Source organism: Centruroides sculpturatus, unplaced genomic scaffold (assembly GCF_000671375.1).
Source record: "Centruroides sculpturatus isolate CEXI.00-Female unplaced genomic scaffold, Cexi_2.0 scaffold713, whole genome shotgun sequence".
Taxonomy (NCBI): domain Eukaryota; kingdom Metazoa; phylum Arthropoda; class Arachnida; order Scorpiones; family Buthidae; genus Centruroides; species Centruroides sculpturatus.
The window spans coordinates 212,861-236,909 of NW_019385143.1; the positions used below are offsets into that span (position 1 = coordinate 212,861).

Here is a 24,049-nt window from a genome sequence, read left to right on the forward strand (position 1 = left end):
GTGCATCTCTCTCATTCATTAAATTTAGTTGTAAATGACGCTGTCGAAGTAACGGTTAATTTTTTAACATTATACAAGAATTGTACACGTTTTTTTCTATATCCCCTTAATTTAAAGATGGGATATACGAAATCATAATATCACCGGTTTAACATCGAAATCCGTGAGTAATATAAAATCGGAGAGCGGAATAAATATATCAAATATTTTAATAGATTTTTTAAACTCCTGTCAACTATACAGAACTATCGTAAAAACATACCAGTAAATTCTTATCGGTTGGGTTAAGTTATAAATCCACTCGTTATTCGCGTAATCGGGCGGCTAACAGCCCGGAACCGGTCCCGGATAGAATTTGAAGCGTTTATATGTGTAGATCGACCCAAGGTCGTAAGCTTCCACCGGCTAAACCGGGTGAGGGTGGTGCTCCGTAAAGCGCGTGCGCAAATCTGACTTTTTGGAATCTGACAATACAGAGATTCCACTCCGCCACTAATATTGGAATATACAATAGCAATTTTTTTTTTCACGTGTAGTATAGAAATTTGTAACAAGATACATAATGCGGTTATAATAAAATATTGTGCGATTATTTTCGTATAATTAAAATTAATATGTATTTATTTTTTATAAAGCTTCCCTTGTATTTTATAAAAAATTGTAATGACGACACGCCACTGAATTATACGAATTTCATTACTTAATGCTCATCACCATATAATGTAAGGATGATTTACAAATTTCTCTGGTAGTTCTTTAATGTTTTAAGAATTGGAATTTCCTGAAATTTTTCCTTCGTTATCATTGACCAGTTAATATCTTTTGGTTTTGGTAAAGATGGTCGACATCTTATAATTTTTGTAGGAGTAATAATGACGTCTACTGGAAGATCGTAGTCGTTAAAGAGCTCTTGAGGTAAATCATCCAATACTTGACAATCATGGACAGTCGTTACAACAGGAGTATTTTCATCGACTATGCCTATTATCCTCATCATAGCATATCCTATATCTGCATATCCTTCGCCTTTGCCAATTCTAAATCCTGAAATATATATTTTAATGTAAAAACCAATCATTTGTAAGCATCTAAAAGCAATCATTTGAATATAATAGACTCTCGTTAATTTGACCCTCAATTATCCAATATAACCTCCATTGTGATTACCTAGGTGCTTCCATTTGCATGAAAATGCTACCCAATTCACATACTGTTTATGTTTATTTGGGTTCCATTTCTGTGTATAGTATCATATTTCAATCTGCTGTATTATTTGCTTGCGGGTCTCCAAAATAGAATCAGCATCAAAGGGCAACATCGTCTTTAAAGAACATTTTAATGTAACAGCCTTGGAAGCATGTAAAATAGAAATCTGTTCCATATTCTTAAATATGGTAGTTATTTTACTTTTTTAAAAAGTTTTAAGTTTTTTAAAATATACATGTACAGTCGACCCCCTATAACACGGTAGATACGTTCCGTTTTTTATGAAATTGATGTTTTAGGAGACCTTGCCAATCACAGCGCGACACGTGTGAAGTTTACGGACTACAGCTGTTTGAAAGGTTTTCTTCCATAAAATTAATCGATTGCTAGACTAATTCGACTCAGCATTTCCAAAATACGTATATTGTTTTGGGAATAATCCGTATAAACTATGCTATAAACAAAAAATTGTAGGATTACTTACCGAGTATGCACTGTTCGACGTCGCCATTGCTTAAGCTTGTTTTCGTCGCGAAGCAGCGCACCAAACGGCGGCCGCGATTTCTGATAAGTTATTTTTCTGCGAAAACTTCGTTGAACTTTGGAGACATCATTAATATAAATAATTTTTATGGCCGTTGAATAAGAAATGTTTCTTTCACAAGAAATGTATAAAATTAGTGCTGTATTAGACTTAAGGTACCTAATTTACATACTGTACAGACGATAGTAAACTCAATTTACCCGCCTAAACTCTCCGTAGCGTGGCGCTGGACGGCGGAAAGTAGTTCGGCTGCCCGATGACGTTTTACCGAATTATAGGAGTTTTTTTACCATGTTTGTACGGATACCGTCATATAGGAATCTGAACTATAGGAACCCGTGTTATAGGGGGTCGACTGTATATACAAGGTTACACAAAAACCACAAACACACTTTGTGTTGTAACTATCACTTATTTCCGTAAAGTTTATTTGACAAATTTTTAAATATTGTGTTAGAGTGAATTCACGTAATGGAGGGGGATTAATGTATGTCAAACTAATTTTGTACAAGCGTCATAGCTTTGACCATTTACCATGCCCATGGGTTTCAATTCAATATCACTCTACATCACTCTTTTATGGAAAACTAGTAGCCTGGTGCGTTATTTACAAATTTCCATGAGGAACGGTTCCTTTGACTTTTTTGTTCCTATCAATATGCTGTACAGCTCTGTTTAAGTCCCAATGGTAAGATTTACCCTCCGAATGAAGAGGTGGTGACTCCCCCAAACAGTAGCCCCTGTGCGAACAATAAAGTCAAAGGAACCATACCCTTACTCGCGACCCTTCGCGAGATATAAGCCCCTGAAATAATATATTCCTATTACAAATATACTGAATTTATATTGTTATATTGACCAAATAATAATTTATTGGCCAAATGAATAATAATAATTCATATTGTTAATTTAAATAAGAATTAAAATTGTTAATTTGAATGTTTGAAATATGACACACGATAGGGGCGCCTCTAGTGTCCGTTATCAAACGGTTACGGGACAGACGGACACCCGTTGAATGGGTTATATATATAGATAGAGACTCCCTTCTATGGCTCTCAGATCCAACATATTGGATTTTTCATGAGACAATCATGAGATGCCCATGCATCATGAAATATTTACCACTTGTTTCAGTTACCAGCTGCGATTTTGAACCGAAAAGTTTTTGATTTATTATCATACATATAAGATCATCACAATTACAGTACTTCATTAAATTACTGAAATTTAAAATACAGTACAATGAAGGAAACAGTCCTCAGTTTTGCCTGTTTTTAATATTTCATTGTAGAATCAATTTTTGAAAATAGTAAATTTAATAACACCAATTCATAGATTAATAAAGTAAAAAATTTTAAACATAACCAAAGTTCAATCAGTTTTACACCCCATTTTAACTGATTCTGAAATGACTCCCTGGTAGGATTGTAAACGTTATGGTCAGCCTACTTTAGGCCCATTCACACCTTTTAATCAGGAATCACCCTCTGTGCAAGGAATGGCTGGATTAGCAAGAGTATTCTGTGCTTTAGAATAATCAAAAATGATATTCTATTTTAAAAGATGGAAAGACATTCTGGGGAAAATAGGTCAATACTTACCCAGAAATAAAAGATATATTTTTTAAAATTAAGTTAATGATAAAATTGCTTTTCATTATAAAATTCTTTTTTGGACATTTGAGTTGCTTTACTTCATTAGTCTTGGCTGGTTATGATTTTGAAATTATATTTCTACAGTAAATATTTCTATTAAAAAATGAGTTTCATGAAATTCTAAAATTCTTTATGAATGAATATTTTCAGAGTAATGATGAACGTTCATCATTACTCTGAAAATATTCATTCATAAAGAAGGGTCAACACCAAAACAAATGGCATAAGGTTTTCATGTCCATATTTTCTTGTTACTCAGATAATGAACAACAAATCAAGTAAGTACAGCTAGTTGATATTTTTATTGTGAAATAAACTGTTTATGTAATTTTTACTGCTTTTTTAAATTAAAAAATATTTTCAAAACCAATACTCTTTATTTTGAACAAATTTTAAAAATTTAATCATAAATCTATGGCTTGGGAGAATAAGGCCAATATCATGAACCTTATGCCATTTGTTTTTGGTGTTNAGATTCCCTTCTATGGCTCTCAGATCCAACATATTGGATTTTTCATGAGACAATCATGAGATGCCCATGCATCATGAAATATTTACCACTTGTTTCAGTTACCAGCTGCGATTTTGAACCGAAAAGTTTTTGATTTATTATCATACATATAAGATCATCACAATTACAGTACTTCATTAAATTACTGAAATTTAAAATACAGTACAATGAAGGAAACAGTCCTCAGTTTTGCCTGTTTTTAATATTTCATTGTAGAATCAATTTTTGAAAATAGTAAATTTAATAACACCAATTCATAGATTAATAAAGTAAAAAATTTTAAACATAACCAAAGTTCAATCAGTTTTACACCCCATTTTAACTGATTCTGAAATGACTCCCTGGTAGGATTGTAAACGTTATGGTCAGCCTACTATAGGCCCATTCACACCTTTTAATCAGGAATCACCCTCTGTGCAAGGAATGGCTGGATTAGCAAGAGTATTCTGTGCTTTAGAATAATCAAAAATGATATTCTATTTTAAAAGATGGAAAGACATTCTGGGGAAAATAGGTCAATACTTACCCAGAAATAAAAGATATATTTTTTAAAATTAAGTTAATGATAAAATTGCTTTTCATTATAAAATTCTTTTTTGGACATTTGAGTTGCTTTACTTCATTAGTCTTGGCTGGTTATGATTTTGAAATTATATTTCTACAGTAAATATTTCTATTAAAAAATGAGTTTCATGAAATTCTAAAATTCTTTATGAATGAATATTTTCAGAGTAATGATGAACGTTCATCATTACTCTGAAAATATTCATTCATAAAGAAGGGTCAACACCAAAACAAATGGCATAAGGTTCTCATGTCCATATTTTCTTGTTACTCAGATAATGAACAACAAATCAAGTAAGTACAGCTAGTTGATATTTTTATTGTGAAATAAACTGTTTATGTAATTTTTACTGCTTTTTTAAATTAAAAAATATTTTCAAAACCAATACTCTTTATTTTGAACAAATTTTAAAAATTTAATCATAAATCTATGGCTTGGGAGAATAAGGCCAATATCATGAACCTTATGCCATTTGTTTTTGGTGTTGACCCTTCCATTTATCTTCTTAGCTAAACACATCACAATAACTTTCATTTAAAATTATAGAAGATATTATTGGAAACATGATTGAAAAAATTTTATATATCTATTTTATGATGATAAATTTTAGACCAGACCACACGACAATTTCCATAAATTATTTTAAAAATTCCTCAACCTACACGAAAAATGCTAATATTTAATATATATTGAATGATTAGTATTCTGAAATTTTATAATTTTCACAACTTTCTCATATTATCCTTAGCAAATGTAAATTTTAATATTATTTTTGTCATCCATAAATTTTTTAAAAAGCTCTAAGTTTGACATTCATACAAATTTGAAATATTCTGAAGTCAAAATTCATAATCATCTTTGCAGAATTTCATATTGAATCAGTTTTATTCTTTTTACATTGAAAAATAGTTTTTCAGAAATAAAAATTTTCAATTGCATTATTTCTAGAAAATGACGACAATGATGAAAGATTGGAGTTAACAATGATTTTTTTAAAAGCAAAGTATATTTTATAAAATTTAAGAAGCTACTTTAGCAAATTATTCAAGGAATGAAATTTTAATCATCTATATCTATATCAATAATTATGATAAAATTCATTATATGACTTCATATAAACTTGTTAAAACAATTAATATTTTTTAAATTTAAAATTAATTAACTTGAATAATTTTTGTAAATAAAATTTAAATCTTTAAGCTATAACTGGCATCCAATTGTTAATAATAAAATTGATTTTCAAGATTTTAGGTGCATTTCCTAGTAAAGCCACTTTGTTAAAAGACAAACTGTTTCTGCTTTAAGTTAGCTGCTGTAGTGCTAGTGCAGTAAGGTTCACAAGCACTGAAAACAGAAGTTAAGATAGCTGCCACCAAATTATATGCATATTACATATGTACAGTACCTCAAATAAAGATTGTGACATACAAAATTCTATTTTAAACTGGCTGTTGAAAAAATAAAAAATGCATTTTCCACATATTCCACTATTTCGACATAAATGTCTTCTAATAGCACAAAACCTTTCTCACTAATTTCTAGCCTTATTAACTGGAGTACAAACGTTTTCGGCCTTCTTAATAGGCCTTCCTCGGGTACAATGTGGAGCGTCGGTTAGAAGAAGTTTAAATGCTGCCAATGTTTACCCAGGTGTCGTCTTACCCGTGACGTCTTCGTCGATGATAGGTATACGATACCGAGGGAGAAAAACTACATACTTTTGGTAAAGAAGGGAGGTGTGCAGATAGGATACTTGCTAAAGTTGGGGAAAAAGATTTTAGAGTAAGCGCGCTACGTACAGGAGATGCACAATCACCACAGGGGGTTAGTGGGGAGTGACGTCATAGTTGAGGCCGTAAATATTCAACGCTACCGTAAGAAGGCATTGGCAGCATTTAAACTTCTTCTAACCGACGCTCCACAGTGTACCTGAGGAAGGCCTATTAAGAAGGCCGAAAACATTTGTACTCCAGTTAATAAGGCTAGAAATTAGTGAGAAAGGTTTTGTGCTGTTAGTCTTAGAAATAGTTCTAGCTACATATGCATAGTAGTATAAATGTCTTCAAATTTATTATTAATGGTGAATAAATATATTCTATTGTTGTTGTTTACCCAATAGGTAATTGCAATTTTTACGTGATATCAAATTTTCTTAAGTGTCTGCCTCTGATATTTTATAATCTCAGTGACAATTCTGCATTGTTTCTGACTAAACATTTTTATTTGTAAAAGAATATATACAAAGGGCCAAACAACAATGCTGAGTAACTGAGTTGTAGAAGTATTTCCGACGAAAGTGGAAATTGCTTAAAGTAACTTCCAGCTGCTTAACTAGAAAATGCACCTTTATATAAGTTACGTAAATGTTATTGTTGCAGGTTAGAGTATCATAAATTGAAAAATTATTTTATTCTGGTTGTATCTGCCATAAATTCTTTGTTTAATGGAAAATTTTATTTACTTTGCATTTCATGAATTCTTCAAAATAGTATGATTTTTACTAGCAGCTAATCATCTCTTCATAGTTGCCTTTAAGATTAATTACAGAAAAAAAAGGTTGAACTGAGTCATGATTTATACTTGTCTATACTTATGCTTTTTTTGTCATGAAAAATAGCCAACTACTTGGATAAAGTCTAGAATTAGGTGGCAGAGAGTGGTCTAAACCATTTTTACTTAAATCTGGCTTCTGTAATTGGCTCTTAGTATGTTAGAAATGATAAGAATCAAATGGATCCAAAAGACCACTTCAATCTCAAAACAAAGTCATCAGTATTTTTAATTTTATGAAAAGGAAATTTTTTAATGAACATAATTATAAAATAGCTGCAATATAAAATATCAATGTTTGAATCTTTACGAGTTTGTGGATAAACGAAATTCTTGATTTATTGTATTTTTAGTGCATCACATTAGTTGTATTGATTTCGTCAAATTTTAAACTTGAACTGATAGTTTTTATAAATGAATGGTGCATAAATTTATCAGAATACTTTGGGGTATGATAGAAAGAATGATACTACAATGAATGTGATCAATATATAATGTGCATGCACATGACATGTTGAGGTTTTTCCCACTTTGATTACAGCAGTAGTCATTGTATTTATTATAGTTTCTGTGTACAGTGATACCCCGAACTTACGCGATAGGTGGGACCGAGCGATAACCACGTAAGTCGGGGTATAATTTCGCAATTTGTGTAAAATCCAAGTCGGATGTATGTAAGCTAATAAATGTTCTCGTTAATCTTATCTTGTCTTTTGATTCGTTCACGGTTACAAGAAATCATCACATCTCAAGTCTCTGCAGATATAACAAACACAGAAATAAATAACACAAAATAAATTGTAGCTATGTGTCGATTCCGTGCAACACGTCCGAACATGTAAGCTGAACAATTGTAAAGTACTATATTATTTTTCCGACTTTCCAACGATTATCGACACTACTGTGTGCCGGAAATAGCCGTTCCCTAACGGGTACTTTACGCGGATTCGCGTTAGTGTGCCAGGCCTGGACTTTAAGCGTGCACCGAATTAAATAATGACAAAGTTTGTCAATAACAAAATCAAATATTTAATTAAACTTCTATTAATAAACTCTATACAGTATTTAGTAAAAATCAAACAATAATTTATTCAATGGAACTCAACAAGAATCAATCCGACAAACTCAAATCAATCTATTTCTAACTTAATTCTATTCCCCTTTGGAATTCGACAAAATCAAAGAATTAACTTATAAACAATAATTCTTATAAATTAAAGATCCTAATCGTCACCTCAATATACTAGGAACCTATTTCCTCAAACTCTCAAGACTTTCTATAATCGTCGATCCACAAATCGAATAACTTCAAAATCCTATCGGACACCTCTCTCGTTCACTGCTACGAAGCTCACCAAAGCTCGTTGCTATCAGGAATTCACCTCGTTCGTTTTCACTTGAGTTAGAGGCTTTATAGTGTGAGGTGACGTCACAATTCTGAATGAGCTCACTCTCCTCATTTACATACTTATCTGTAACATTAAATTTTTCTTGTTTATCTGGCAGATTATTTTCCGACAATACTTCGCTAACCTTTTACATTATTCTTTTTAACAATTATCGGGATGCTTTATTCTTTTAAGGTTTAGCGATTCCTAACTGGGTTGTGGGGTCTTCCCCCCCTTTTTCTCGGTGCGGACTTACTTTTTTCCGCTTGGGAAGCGCAAGTGTGCGCGAGTTTTTCTACGGCGCTTTTCTTTCGTCGGTGAGTTGGTTTTTCTTCTATTTTTAAGTTACTAAGGTGAATGGTGAGGAAACCTTCGTCTTAACTAAACATAAGCCCCAAACAAAATATAATGAAAGCAAAATAAAAGTAAAATAAAAATAAAGCTCAGACTTGGTTCCTTACACCATAGTATGGGGGGATTGAGTAATCAAGAGCTGTGTGGCGCTCAAACAAAAGATGAATCGATGAGATTTGAAAATCGCGTAAGTTGGGGTAGCGTAAGTCGAGGTATTACTGTATTTGTGTTTTAGCAATAAAAATATATTTTAAAATTATTATGCATATACAGAATAATTTTATCTATGAGGCAGCAAAATAGAGTGAAAGCTTAGACATAAAGAAACAAATAATTTCCAAGGAAGAAAGTGGAAAAAATGTAGATGATCTGAGTGCTGAATATGGTAAGGCTAAATTAATGATCAGAACAGATGGAAACCCATATGTGTACTGTATAAAAGTTAAAAATTTAATTTTATATTATTTTTACACTTATATTTACATATAATCTGTTCTAAGTCCACAGCCTACAGCAAAGTTACCATCTAACATAACCATTTAAATAGGAAAAATATAAAATCAAAAATATATGTTTTAATGCATGATAAAACAGATGCTATGATGAACGAGGTTCTAGACCAGTTATTGATACGTTCATTTTAGCATACCAGTGTATTAAAAATATCACCATTAAATATTAAAAAATTTCTAACATGTCAATATTGATTATTGTATTTTGACTAAATATAGTAAAAGTGATTTATTGAAAAGCAATAACCATACTTCTGCATTGTTATATGTTAACAGAGTATTAATTGTTAAAACTTTACAATTTTATTGTATTCAGATTTGATTATTATAAGTGATATATTAATTGGCTGCAATTTGAAAAAATTATAGACCTGTAAATTCATCCATTGTCTGTCCTTCCTTAATCTTGAGAACAGTGTTAGATAAATGATCAGATAGGGAAAGTTATGGGCAGGAGGTCCCAATTAACTATATGAACTCTGGTCTAGTCTGGAAGTCATGTAAATTCAATTCAGAAATTTTCTCCTAAATGGAGTTACATAGATGACTGGCATGACTCTTTTATCATCAGGAAAAGTATGATGTACAGGGGCAAGACGCTACAAATTTGAGATGGAGAACCTATGTTTTAAATTGAACAAATTAAGAATATGATTAAAAATTGCAGCCTGGCATTGTGACGATGTCACAATAAATGTTTGTTAATATGCTCATTAATGCAAATAAACTATGAATTATTTTCAGATATTAATTTTAATTTATATTACAATTAATTTGTGTATAAAATGTGATTTTACAACACACATAATACATATATATGGCTCTTATTAGAGATTTTGCTCCTTCTGCAAACTTTGTAGTTTTTGAAGAATTGGTATTTCTTGATACTTCTCCTTGGTAATTAATGACCAATTGATGCATTTTGGTTTTGGTAGTCGTGGTTGACATCTTATAATTTTTTTGGGTGTTATGATGATATCTACAGGAAGATCATGTTCCTTAAATAATTGAGAGGGCAAACTATCAAATACCTGACAATCATGGACAGTTGTTACAACAACAGTATTTTCATCGATAGCACCCATTGTTCTCATCATAGCATATTCCATATCTGCATATCCTTCACCTTTACCAATCCTCTCTCCTGTAAGTTTATTAAAATATGAATAACACAGATAAATATTCAATAATAAAAGATCTTGTAGTATTAATGAATAAAAATTATCAATTTAGTTATACACTTATTACACTGACATTATATTATTATTAGTTTATATTCTCAATACTTAAAACATGCTTTTCATTTCTTTATTGTTTTTCAAATAAATGTAGCTTAAGTCACTATACTAATATAAGTTTTCAATATGTTTTTCTATAGTACAATCTGCTTTTATATTTAAGGAAATTTTATCAATTATATTTAACCATTTTAAAAACTTTGATAGTAAGAAAAGAATTGCTCTGGAAGATTCAATATAAAGTACTACACAGCTGGCTATTAAAAATGTTACACCAGGAAGGAAAACAAATAGCAGAATCATATTTATTGTACACATACAGTATAATGGAAGAATACATATTTAAGTTGACAGGTAATTTTGTGGTACAGAAAATGCAGAAATCAGTACCCAGAGCAGTGGCCTCTGGCAGCAATAACAGCTGTAATCCAGCTCTGCAACAAGTTTGATCTATTGTATTGACTTGCGAGCTGTGGTACCATAAACCACTGACCAGACATTCTCAATTGGTGACAGATCTGGAGAATGTTCAGGCTAGGGCAACAGTCAAACACCTTCAGTATTCAGAAAGGGCAGGACAGCATGGGCAATGCACTGTTGTGCATTGTCCTATTGAAAGGTAGTGCGACAAACACCTCGTAGATAGCACACAGTGACAGGCCTTAACACATCAGAAATGTAATGGTGGCAGTCCAAATTACTGGCTATACAGGTAAGACGTGACCAGACCTGGCACCCCATACCATCACTCCAGGTGCTGGGTCCACAAGACGATGATGAATGCAAACTGGCAATGATCGTTTCCTTTCGTGCCTCCATACAAGGATATGGCCATCATGATGCTGTATGCAGAACCAGACTTTGTCTGAAAAGATGAAATGATGCCACTCCTGCATCCATATTCATCATTGAATGCACCATTGTAGGCACACCTGTCTCTGCTGCAGCATCAAGGAAAGCCACAGCAATGGTCACCATGCTGATAATCCATGTGCTGCAGACATCATTACACTGTCTGTGCAGGCACATGCTCTGAAAACAATCTTATGAACAAAATGAAGTTCCTAACTCAGAGTACGTGATGCAAAGTTATGTGGAAAAGATGTCTGTCCTCTTGGGTATTACTCATCAGGGGCTGTTGAGATCCCATATGGCATTCTGTATGGCCCTCCCAGACCCATCAATTCCATATTCTCATGACAGTCATGGTATCATGACCAGCACAAGAAGCAATAGTGTGGAATGATAAACCGTAGTACTTGTAGTCTGCACTTCTACCACAATTAAACTCTGATACTGGTAGGCATTCCTCCTCCTTACAGGAGGCATAACAAAACCATTACACAAGCAACCAACATACGAATGTAATTTCCATATGAGAAACCAGCTTTACAATCTTCCCTTTTATACAGACTGTAGGTGGCCTTACTCCTACCTGCTTTGCGAGCATGCGTTGAAATACTAACCATTTGCTTATCTCAGCATGCTGTAATTTCATGCAAATTTTGCATTTGTTGCGTGCCGCCTTCATGGTGTAGCAATTTTAATGGCCAGCAGTGTATATTCTATAATGTCAAACATCCTTATTAACACACACTGCAACAGATTTGATATAGATACATCAATCCATTCATGGTTAAGTAACTATTTCTCAAACTATACATGTAAGATTCAAAAAGGTGATTTTTTTCATTCCTTGATTTTCCTCCTTTATGTGGAATATGGCAGGAGTCAATTTTGAGTGGACTCTTTTTTTCTCAGCCTATATAGTTTTTTTTGTTAGTTAGTGTTAGTTAGCTAGTTATTTTTTTTTTCCTCAGCCTAGATAGTTTTTTGATAATATTAACTCAAATATCATGGCCTATGCAAGTGACATTAAATTGCTTAACTATGATTTTAATCAACTCCAATTAGATTTAAAACTAATAGTCTCTGTATTTGGAAAATTTAATCTAGCTATTAATAAAGATAAAACTGTTATGTGTTTTTCACTGATATGAAATCCTTCTCTTCTTCCCATTATTATAAATAATTACTTAACAATATGTAAATTCATATAATGATCACGGAGAAATTTTCGATAATAAATTGAATTTTAAATGGCCAAATAGACAAAATAGTGAAATTGCTTGCAATACCTCAAAGCATTTTTTTGCACTCTGTAGGTTGATTTCTCAAAAATTTATTCTATGTTCATTACTTTTTGCAAATATTCAGTCTTTTATTTACTATTGCATAACAATGTGGTATATGGCTGCATCTTCACTTCAACCAAAGTTTATAAAGAATTACATTAATTATACTTGCTCTTAAACAAATTTGGAAATTTACCTCAAATTTGCATTCCAAATGTTGCTTGAGTAAGATTTAGGCTTCCTGATTTTCAAGAACAAATTAAAACTTTGATTGTATACTTTTATATAAACAGTCTCCTATCACCACATTGGCTGTGTCTGAGAGTTCCAAGCAGATTCATCTGTAATTCAACTTGTATATCTGTTCCTCATTTTCATTTATCAATATCTCATAATTTTTTTTTAATCACATATCTGAAAGTATTATTCTGACAGAAAATCAAGTTCACATAACATTCCCTAAATATAAATTATCATGTAAATGCCTTTTATTCAATTGATGATAATTTTACCAAGGCCAAAATGAGAATTTTTTTTACATATTTTTATTTATATGTTCATATATTTATTTTTGTCAGAGTTTTTGCATTTTTATGTTTTTAACATGTTTACAGTATACTATCTTATGTTTTTAGTATATTCAAATGTTTTCATGTCCTTTTGTGTATATAGTGTTTTTACACATTGTTTTTTGTATTTTCTTAGCTGTGTTACTTTACATACTTATATATATCCTCTTTAAAATTGTCAAGTTTTTATGAGTTTTTAGATGTTTCTTTTTACTGTTGTCAGGATTTTGTTAAATGGAGGGTGGGGATCAATAGACAACTGGCATTTCCTATTTGTGATGTAATAAATAAATAAATATATAAATTAACAAAATTAATATATCAAGACAATAAAATGTTAAATAATATTGCATTCCATTCAGTTGTGAGGTTATTGTATTTTATAGCTATTTAGTTATAATATATTGTGTGTGTATACATACATACATATAATAGAATGGAAAAAATTCATTAGAGGCTTTAATATCAGATGCAACATTGCTGTAAGCAGATTAAGCACATTGCTTTTTGATGATGACTAAGTTGTAATTGCAAACAGTGAAGACAATTTATAAAAATCAGTACAGCAAGTCCTCACTTAACATCAATATATTCTTAAAAACTGCAACATTAAGCAAAATGATGGATAATAAAACCAATTTTATCATAGGCTAATTGACATAAGCAAGCTGTAGTTTGGTCTATTTGGAACATGTTTGCAATCTCTAGCATTTGTTTTCCACCTCACAGAATGAATTTTACTGTTTATAACAAAAATTCAACAATAATAATTATAAATGCTTACAAACTGAACTTTTATCTTTTTTCAACAATATTATAATGGTTGGTTGGTTGGTTGGTTTTAGTTTTTTGGCACAAGAGCCATGTAGGCTAAGCTGCGCCAGGGCAAATGGTAAAAATTTTAAACATCACAGATAACAAACATAAGACATAATTAAATAAATGAATAAATAAATAAACAACAAGAACAGATATATACAACAATATAAATAAACAAAACAAGGTAAATAAAAACTGTAAAATAAATAAATAAGTAATCAAATCTCTCTATACATATTATTGACCTTCAAAAAGTTCAGTATCTTATCAAGATTTGGCCTCTGGCTCAAAATCTCTCTCAAACTTGCATTTTTGAAATGTTGTCTACGACATTGATCAAGAGCAACGCAGTTGCAAAGTATGTGTTTAACACTTACAGTACAATTGCAATATTGACATACAGGTTGATCATCACTCTTCAAAAGGTATTGATGAGTCAGTTGAGTGTGTCCAATTCTCAGACGAGAAAGGACAACCTCAGATCTCCTATCATACTGCTTATTATGTGTCCAACTTTCAACCAAAGGTTTGATCTCATGTAGTTTATTGTGGGTTTGTGCGTTCCACATAATATGCCATCTCTCTGCTAGTCGTTTTTTAACGACTAGCTTCAAATCACCACCTTCAATACACATTGTATGATGTGGAGGACTTGCTGACTTTGCAGCTTCTTCATTTCCTCTTATACCTACATGGCCTGGAACCCAACAAAATTTTATAGAAAAATTCCTTGCAAGAAGATGGCAAAACAGTTTACGAATTTTAGTCACTATGGAGTGGAAACTAGGTTCCGGTGAGATCAAAGCCTGAAGTGCACTGACTGAGTCAGTGTAAATCATGCAGCAACAATGACCTTTCCTATTTATATACTTTAAGGCTAAATAAATATCCTGCAACTCCGCAGTAAAGATGGAAGAATTTGGTGCTATTTGTTCTGCCACAATTTCATCCTGGCAAACAAAGGCTAAGTCAACATACAGTAATACCCCGAACTTACATGATAGGTGGGACCGAGAGATAACCGCATAAGTTGAATTCACGTAAGTCGGGGTATAATTTTGCATATAAATACATACAAATAATTTTTAATTGGGACCGGAGACTAAAAAAGCAATAATTTAGACAAAAATGTTTAATAAAATCTTAGATAATATATATGTATAACATATTATATTATTATACAATTTTTCACAAATACTTGATTATCACACCATAATTTTAACATTGTTTCCATCTCAGTGATAATACCATGACATTTACAAATGATGCTTGAATTTAAAGATTGAGCATTTTTCACAGCTTCGAGAATTTTTTCTTTACCTTTTGTAATTGTTCTGACCGACAATTCCGGTAGATCAAACTTCTTTGCCAATTCACAAATTTTCATTTTTGTATCGAAGTCTTTAATAATGTTAACTTTACATTCCAAAGATAAAGTTTTTCTTTTCTTGTTCGATGCAGAATAATCAGTTCTACTTCGTTTGGCTGACATAGTAGAGTCTCTCAAGTCTCCATAGATAAAACAAGCACAGAAATAAATAACACAAAATAAATTGTAGCTATGCGTCGATTCTGCACGACACGTCCGAACATGTAAGCTGAACAATAGTGTGGGGGGGAGTGAGTAATTAAGAGTTGCATGGTGCTCAAACAAAAAACGAATCGGCAAGATTTGAAAATCGCGTAACTCTGGGTTCGCGTAAGTCAGGGTAGCGTGTCAAGGTATTACTGTACTTATCCGATTTAGATCCATCAGCGTATGTAGGAATTAAATTCCTGTCATGATGTTGAATTTCTGCAAAGTGCTGTCTGTAGACATAATCTGGTGTGGTCTCTTTGGGGAACCACTTTAAGCTTAGATCAACATTTATCGGTTGGGTTGACAAAGGAGGAATACTATCAATATTAACCTCAACCTGTGAGATGTTGCTTGTGTCCAGGTCAATCGTGCTGCTCACATTCTCCATTCTTATGTTGAATGTAGGGACATACTTCGGCGAGCTTCAAATAGTCTTTTCAGCTGAGTATCTGATATTGTAAATTCGACTGAGGGTTTAGTATAAGATTTCTGTTTCATATAATAAAAAAAAAAGACAACTTTTCTCTCCTGAGAGATAGTGGAGGCTCATAAGCATCCACATACAAACTTTGAACCGGAGAAGTTCGAAATGCACCAGTGCACAAACGCAGTGCTTGATGATGGATTGGATCCAGCATTCGAAGAGTAGATTCTCACGCAGAGCCACAGACAACACATCTGTAATCCAGCTTAGAGCAGACAAGGGCCCTATAAATCCTGAGCATAGAGCATTTGTCTGCTCCCCAGGATGAGCAGCACAGTACCTTTAGAAGGTTCAAAGATTTTAAACATCTACTCTTCAAATTGCACAAGTGTGGCAAGAACGTCAGTTTATGGTCGAACAAAACATCCAAAAACTTAGCGTCTTTGACCATTGGGATTTTAACCCCATTTAAGTGGATTTCAGGATCCAAGTGCACCATGCCTTCGGCAAAAGTGGATGCACGAGGTCTTCTCTATGTTGAAACTAAAACCATTAATCTTTGACCAATGGTGTATGCAATTTAGGGAGGTTTGCAGTTGTCTCTCGATAAAACTCATGTTGCTAGACTGGCAGGAGATCTGAAAGTCATCCACATACAGAGAAAGTTTCACACTAGGGGGAAGACAGCTATGCTATTAATTTTAATTAGGAACAGAGTCACACTCAAAATAGAGCCTTGAGGAACACCTTGTGTGAAAGGCCTAGATAAAGTGTTGCCCATCCTGACTTGGAATCTTCGATTCTGTAAGAAGTTTTTTATAAAAATTGGCAAATTACCCCGCAATCCGAATTGGTACAGATCACGGAGTATCCCATATCACCAACAGCGATCATAGGCCTTCTCTATGTCAAAAAACACAGACACTTAAGTGCTGTCGTCTAACAAACACTTTGCATATAATGTTTCAAGGTTAACCAAATTGTCTGTAGTGCTTCTGTTCCTACGAAATCAACTCTGATGTGGTGAAAAGTAGTTCTTTTCCTCTAGGAGGAATATTAGGTATCTGTTTACCATCCTCTCAGAGTTTACACAGGCAACTTGTCAGAGAGATTGGTCTGTAATTAGAAGGATTCTTGTGGTCTTTACCTGGCTTGGGAATGGGAATAATGATAGATAGCCTCCAAGAGTCAGGAAAAGTATGTTCTGTCCATATTCTGTTAAACAGACACAGGAGATTAGAAAGGGAATTGTTTGACAGATTTTTAATCATGCTGTAGTGGATTTTATCCAGGCCTACAGCACTATTCCTTGAGCGAGAGATTGCTGTATGTAATTCAATTCTAGTGAATGGCACATTATATTCCTCATTAGATGAAGAATGGAAATTTAAATATTGTTTTTCACTTTGGGTTTTATAAGCCTGAAAATTTCTTGGATACATAATATTGCTGGATGAAGAGGAAAATGTTTCACCCAACAAATCAGCAATGCCTTGTATATCACTGATTATTGTGCCATTATTTTCTAGCATGGACAGAGAGTGAGAAGCATATTTCCCATTAATTTTATGGATTTTATCCCAGACTGCTTTTGAGCTAGTAGATGATGTTATGCTAGAAACATACTTCCTCCAAGAATCCCTTTCGCTTAGCCTTCTTATTCTTCTGACATTTGCCTTTGCTTTTTGAAAAGCAATCAAATTGTTTGTAGTACCTTCTGAAAATCCCTCAAGCTTTCTTTTGTTTTTTAAATGCTGCCTCACAATTCTGATTCCACCATGGTTTCGGATGCTTTGGATATCTGGTTGATGTTTGTCCTATTGTTTTTTCAGCTGACTGAATGATACTGGAAGTGACAACTTCAACTGCATCATTGATATCAGCAGTATTGACCATTTCCTCAGTGATGTCAGCCAAAGAGGGGAATGCAAGCCAATCTGCTGTTTCAAGTTTCCAGCATGAAGGATGGGCTGTTTCACAGCTTTTTCTGCCTTGATATTTTAAAAATATTGGGAAGTGGTCGCTAGAGAGTGGATTAGATCCAACCTCCCATGAAAATGCTGAAAACAGATTTGGAGTTGCTAATGATAGATCAATGGCAGTAAATGTTCTTGATGGGGCATGAAAGTATATCACTTCTCCAGTATTAAATAGATACAGTTGGTGATTACCTATAAATCTCTCAATGGCTCTGCCTCGACAGTTGATGTCAGGACTGCCCCACATAGGATTGTGGCCATTAAAATCACCAAGTAAAAGGAATGGTGTTGACAGCTGTTCAACTAATGCATCCAATTCATTCTCATTGACTGAGACATCTGGTGGCAAGTAAATAGAACAAACTGTGACAGTTACTCCAATAGAAATTCTGATTGCCACAGCTTGCAAATCGGTGGTTATTTGTACCGGTAAGAATGGAACGTGCTTTGCAACCAGTATAGCCACACCTCCACTGGCACGGTTGTGGCTATCATCATCCTTGCAGTAGAGATCAAATCCTTTTAAAGAAATTCTTTCTCCAGGTTTTAGATGTGTTTTCTGGAGTGCCACGCAGAGAGATGGTGTAGATGATGTCAAGTGTTTAATGTTAGAGAAGTTGTCGCAAAAACCATGACAGTTCCATTGGATTATTTCGTAATCCATTATGTGTTTGAGGCAGCATTTTTAGCAAGGGTATCCCCTCTTTAATTTCACAGGGGGTTTTTCTTTTGGAGGTGACATTGGTTTTGTCACCTGCATATTAGTCTCTTCATCAGAGATATCAGAAAACTCATTCATAGAGTGAGCTTCTAATTTTTTACATTTAGAGAGAGCTGCTTTCACTCTGTTTGTTTAGTGGGTTCTTGCTAGCCTTTTTAGAATCCAGGTTTCTCGTTATTACCCCTGTTTTAGGTAGGAGTGTTTTTGCTTTTGTACTCTCCTTTTCTGGTGTTTCTTGTGATGGGAGTATTAAACATTTCGCATGGCGAGTAAGAGATTCCTTTAAGGAAACAGAAATATCAGTTTGAACCCCAAGCGTCTTTGTAGACTTCACAGCAGCCGCAAATGTCTTCTGTTTCAAACGAGCGCTTGAGGTGACCATGCGCCTCTGAGTAAGATAGATTGTTTACAGTTTTTACCCGCTGAATCTCTTTCTCTCTCTGCCATGCAAGGCATTTCCGAGAGTAGGCAGGATGGGCATCTTTGCAGTTTACACAGCATGGAGTACTGGAGCACTCAGTACTTTGGTGGCCTTCAATTCCACACTGTGCACATAGGCTTTTACCTCAGCAGGATGTTTGTGAATGTTCAAACCGCTGGCATTTAAAGCAACGTAGATTAACTATTGCAACCGCATAGGCAGCGTTATTAATTGTTTTTATAACATTACTTGATATATAATGACGTTATTTTTAATTATTTAGGTTTAATCTATACATTTTATAAATATGTGCATGCGCTTTAGCGTTAAGTTGTAAATAAGCAATGTGAAATTTTTTGTATTTTTTTCAAATACTTTGTTCGTTATATAGTTCGAATTTTGAACTGAAGAAGATCGATTAAAACGATTGAAAACGTTTTTCAACGTATTAAAATTGTGCTGGAATAGAGAAAGGTGTTTGTTTATTTTTATTTAATATTTCCAGTAAGCATGTAGTTATTTATTTAAAGCAACGCAGCGGGTTTGGAATGTATGGGCAAACTGGGCAATGGAGATATCCTGCCACAACAAAAGATGGCAATGTTGGTTTGTTGAAAGTCAATATAAGGTGTTTAGTTGGTATCAACTTGCCGTCTCAACGGATCGAAATTCGTTGAACAGCAGTGACACCTTGATCTGAAAGACCAATCTGAATATCTGATTCATCCTCAGACATCAGATCAATTTGAGATATCACACCACGTGATGAGTTCAAACTTGTGTGTGGTGTGATGGTGACTTGTATGTCTCTAGAGATTTCGTTTTCATAAGCTTTTTAGACTGTTGAGGGGAGGTTGCTTCTACAAGCAGATCTCCTGACCTCAACTTTTGGATTTTTTTAAGATGACCAATGGTCGATTCAAAGAGTTTCTGAATCAAAAATGGGGAACGTTTAGAAAGAGGTGTTTCTCCCGTAGCATGCATGATGAGATAAGATGGTTGGTTGGAGGCACTATCCTCCTTTGGTGGTGATGCATTGGTACATGATTTTTTTGGTTTTAATGAATCCATATTTAAGAAAAACTATTCAGCTCCTAGTGACTCAACCCACCATGGGGCCCAACAAGGTGATGCCGTCACATGGGAGACTCCCATAAACTGTCACACCAGGGTTCCCCAGGAGCTATACCCTCACAATGCAGTCAAGAAGAGCACATCTAGACTGACATGTCCACCCGGTCTGCATCGATCAGTTGACTCCAGGCCAAAGTCAAAAATGACTCAACGACCAGCCAATTGACTCAAATGGAGCCTGATTTGAGCCGCCCGTTTATCTGAAGCAGGGGCCAAAGCAGTGTGTTGGGGACGATATGTTGCCCCTCAACTACCAGGATCCCCCTTTCCAGCATATGGGACACCACGCACGGCAAACACATGGGTGGGCGTTCAGATCCCAGGGATGGTAAAGAGGAGTTTCTAAACCATCTCTGGGAGGTCCCCTCACCACGGACAGAAACCCACATTGAGGGAAATATTATAATGAAATGACATTAAAGGAAATAATAGTAAGGGAAGACTTGCTGTATTTAATCTCAATAACATTTAAGTTTATGAAATGGCAGTCTTCAAACAAACTGAACCAATTTTCAGTACTGTCTTTGACAATGAAATGAATAGATTCCAAAATCTGTAATTTTCAAAAAAAATCACTGGCATAGCAAATAGTCTTTAAAAGTACAAGTACAAAAATCATGTAAGAACAAACTATATACTGTACTTAAAAAGTAATAATTCTTTTTGGTACAAACATTGTCAAAGAGATAGTTCTATTATTAATAGAAATGATATTTCAATAATTTGTAGGAAAAAATATTGTAAAAAACAAAGAATTAAAAAACATTACAAAATTATAAAAAATTTAAGTAATATTAATTTAAATACAAGCATGCAACTAGTGAAATGCTTGAATAGTATTATAAATATATATGCACAAACTGATTGAATATTGTTGTTTATTGGTAGCTAAATCATTTAAAACTGGTGTAATGAAAATCAAATGCTAAAAGTTTGAAAATATAATATTTCTATGGAAGCTTTATGTAAGTTATATTTTATTTGTTTTGTTACAACTGAAGAGGGCTATTTACAGTCAAAATGCATTTTCTAACAACAAATGCAATAATATGTCTTGATGCACTGTTTAACCAATATGTTTAATTTGTTGCTGGAATCACAACTGAAACCAAGAGAAACCCTAGAGCAAGGGTCATCAAACTTTTCTCACAATGGGCCAGATAACTGAAAGAATGACAAGCGCAAGCCACAACCATTTTGTTCAATACAGTATACTAAATACACAAAAAATAAGGAAAATTAACATATTTATTTACCAATATACAAACACAATTGCTGCAGCAAGCTTGTAATCACTTTTCTTAGAAACTTCATTGCAGAAAGTTACACAAAAAGCACTCTGATATCCAAAGTTACCAAATTTTTCATTTCACTGATTTTCCGAAAAATTATATTACTGTCAAATGCAAAAATAAGATTGGACCAATTTTGGCATTTTTACTTACACTTATTTTAATTTTTTCTACATAGTAAGTTCATCTACAATCTATGATATTTCCATATAAATAATTATATTTTAGCTCATTTGTGGCACAGTGCAGTGGCAGGCCAGATGAACTGACCTTGCAAGCCTGATCCAGCCTGCGGACCATAGTTTGGTGACCCCTGTCCTAGAGGATACCTATTTAATATGGTAGTCTTACAATAAAATTAATTAATTGCATTTAATTTAAATTGTATTAGTACTTTTTAAATTATTTAATTTTTCTGCCAGGACATACACATTCTATACCATGTATGACCCATATAAAAGTGTGTGGGAACTTCTTGTTGCACTTATGATTAGAACATTTTTATTCTAGTAAACATTGGTTGATGATCGTATCAAGTATTTTGTGAATGGTGGGGTCATACTTTATTAATAATACTAATATTAATAGCTGCATTTAAGAGAATATAAAATTAAAGAGAACATTTTGTATCACAAATTTCATCATTATGTTGGAGAAAGAAAAAAAATGTATATTTATTATAGACTTCAATTATAAATCACAAATAGAATAAAATTTTAATCATTTCAATGAACACTCTTATAAGAGTGCAAATTTGAAAAGAAAAAGCTTGACTTATATCAGTATATCTCAAAATATTATAAAATTCTGTTATATTAACTGTAAGTGTCACAGATTCAAACATTAATACTTTAATTTCTGTAGCAGTTATTATATACAGTAGAACCTCGATTATCCGGACTAATTGGAGATGAAGGTAGTCCGGATAAGGAAAAATTTGGATAATCGAAACAAATACTTTAATTTGTCTTTTAATGATAATACAGCACATTTTCTTTTCAATGACATATTGGTAATATTAANTTGTTTTTGGTGTTGACCCTTCCATTTATCTTCTTAGCTAAACACATCACAATAACTTTCATTTAAAATTATAGAAGATATTATTGGAAACATGATTGAAAAAATTTTATATATCTATTTTTATGATGATAAATTTTAGACCAGACCACACGACAATTTCCATAAATTATTTTAAAAATTCCTCAACCTACACGAAAAATGCTAATATTTAATATATATTGAATGATTAGTATTCTGAAATTTTATAATTTTCACAACTTTCTCATATTATCCTTAGCAAATGTAAATTTTAATATTATTTTTGTCATCCATAAATTTTTTAAAAAGCTCTAAGTTTGACATTCATACAAATTTGAAATATTCTGAAGTCAAAATTCATAATCATCTTTGCAGAATTTCATATTGAATCAGTTTTATTCTTTTTACATTGAAAAATAGTTTTTCAGAAATAAAAATTTTCAATTGCATTATTTCTAGAAAATGACGACAATGATGAAAGATTGGAGTTAACAATGATTTTTTTAAAAGCAAAGTATATTTTATAAAATTTAAGAAGCTACTTTAGCAAATTATTCAAGGAATGAAATTTTAATCATCTATATCTATATCAATAATTATGATAAAATTCATTATATGACTTCATATAAACTTGTTAAAACAATTAATATTTTTTAAATTTAAAATTAATTAACTTGAATAATTTTTGTAAATAAAATTTAAATCTTTAAGCTATAACTGGCATCCAATTGTTAATAATAAAATTGATTTTCAAGATTTTAGGTGCATTTCCTAGTAAAGCCACTTTGTTAAAAGACAAACTGTTTCTGCTTTAAGTTAGCTGCTGTAGTGCTAGTGCAGTAAGGTTCACAAGCACTGAAAACAGAAGTTAAGATAGCTGCCACCAAATTATATGCATATTACATATGTACAGTACCTCAAATAAAGATTGTGACATACAAAATTCTATTTTAAACTGGCTGTTGAAAAAATAAAAAATGCATTTTCCACATATTCCACTATTTCGACATAAATGTCTTCTAATAGCACAAAACCTTTCTCACTAATTTCTAGCCTTATTAACTGGAGTACAAACGTTTTCGGCCTTCTTAATAGGCCTTCCTCGGGTACAATGTGGAGCGTCGGTTAGAAGAAGTTTAAATGCTGCCAATGTTTACCCAGGTGTCGTCTTACCCGTGACGTCTTCGTCGATGATAGGTATACGATACCGAGGGAGAAAAACTACATACTTTTGGTAAAGAAGGGAGGTGTGCAGATAGGATACTTGCTAAAGTTGGGGAAAAAGATTTTAGAGTAAGCGCGCTACGTACAGGAGATGCACAATCACCACAGGGGGTTAGTGGGGAGTGACGTCATAGTTGAGGCCGTAAATATTCAACGCTACCGTAAGAAGAGGCGTGCGAACGACC

The 24,049-nt window shown here is 33.0% G+C and overlaps 1 protein-coding gene across 1 annotated transcript in view; it reads right to left on the reverse strand.

The window, feature by feature from the left end:
• Positions 1-620: 620 nt before the first annotated feature.
• The window catches only part of LOC111635369 (methenyltetrahydrofolate synthase domain-containing protein-like), a 43,599-nt gene continuing 20,170 nt past the window's right edge, over positions 621-24,049 (reverse strand). Inside the window, exon 5 of the mRNA XM_023380314.1 lies at positions 621-1,044. Within this exon, the coding sequence (XP_023236082.1) occupies positions 734-1,044 (311 nt within the window). The 3' untranslated portion in view covers positions 621-733. The remainder of the gene's footprint in view (positions 1,045-24,049) is intronic.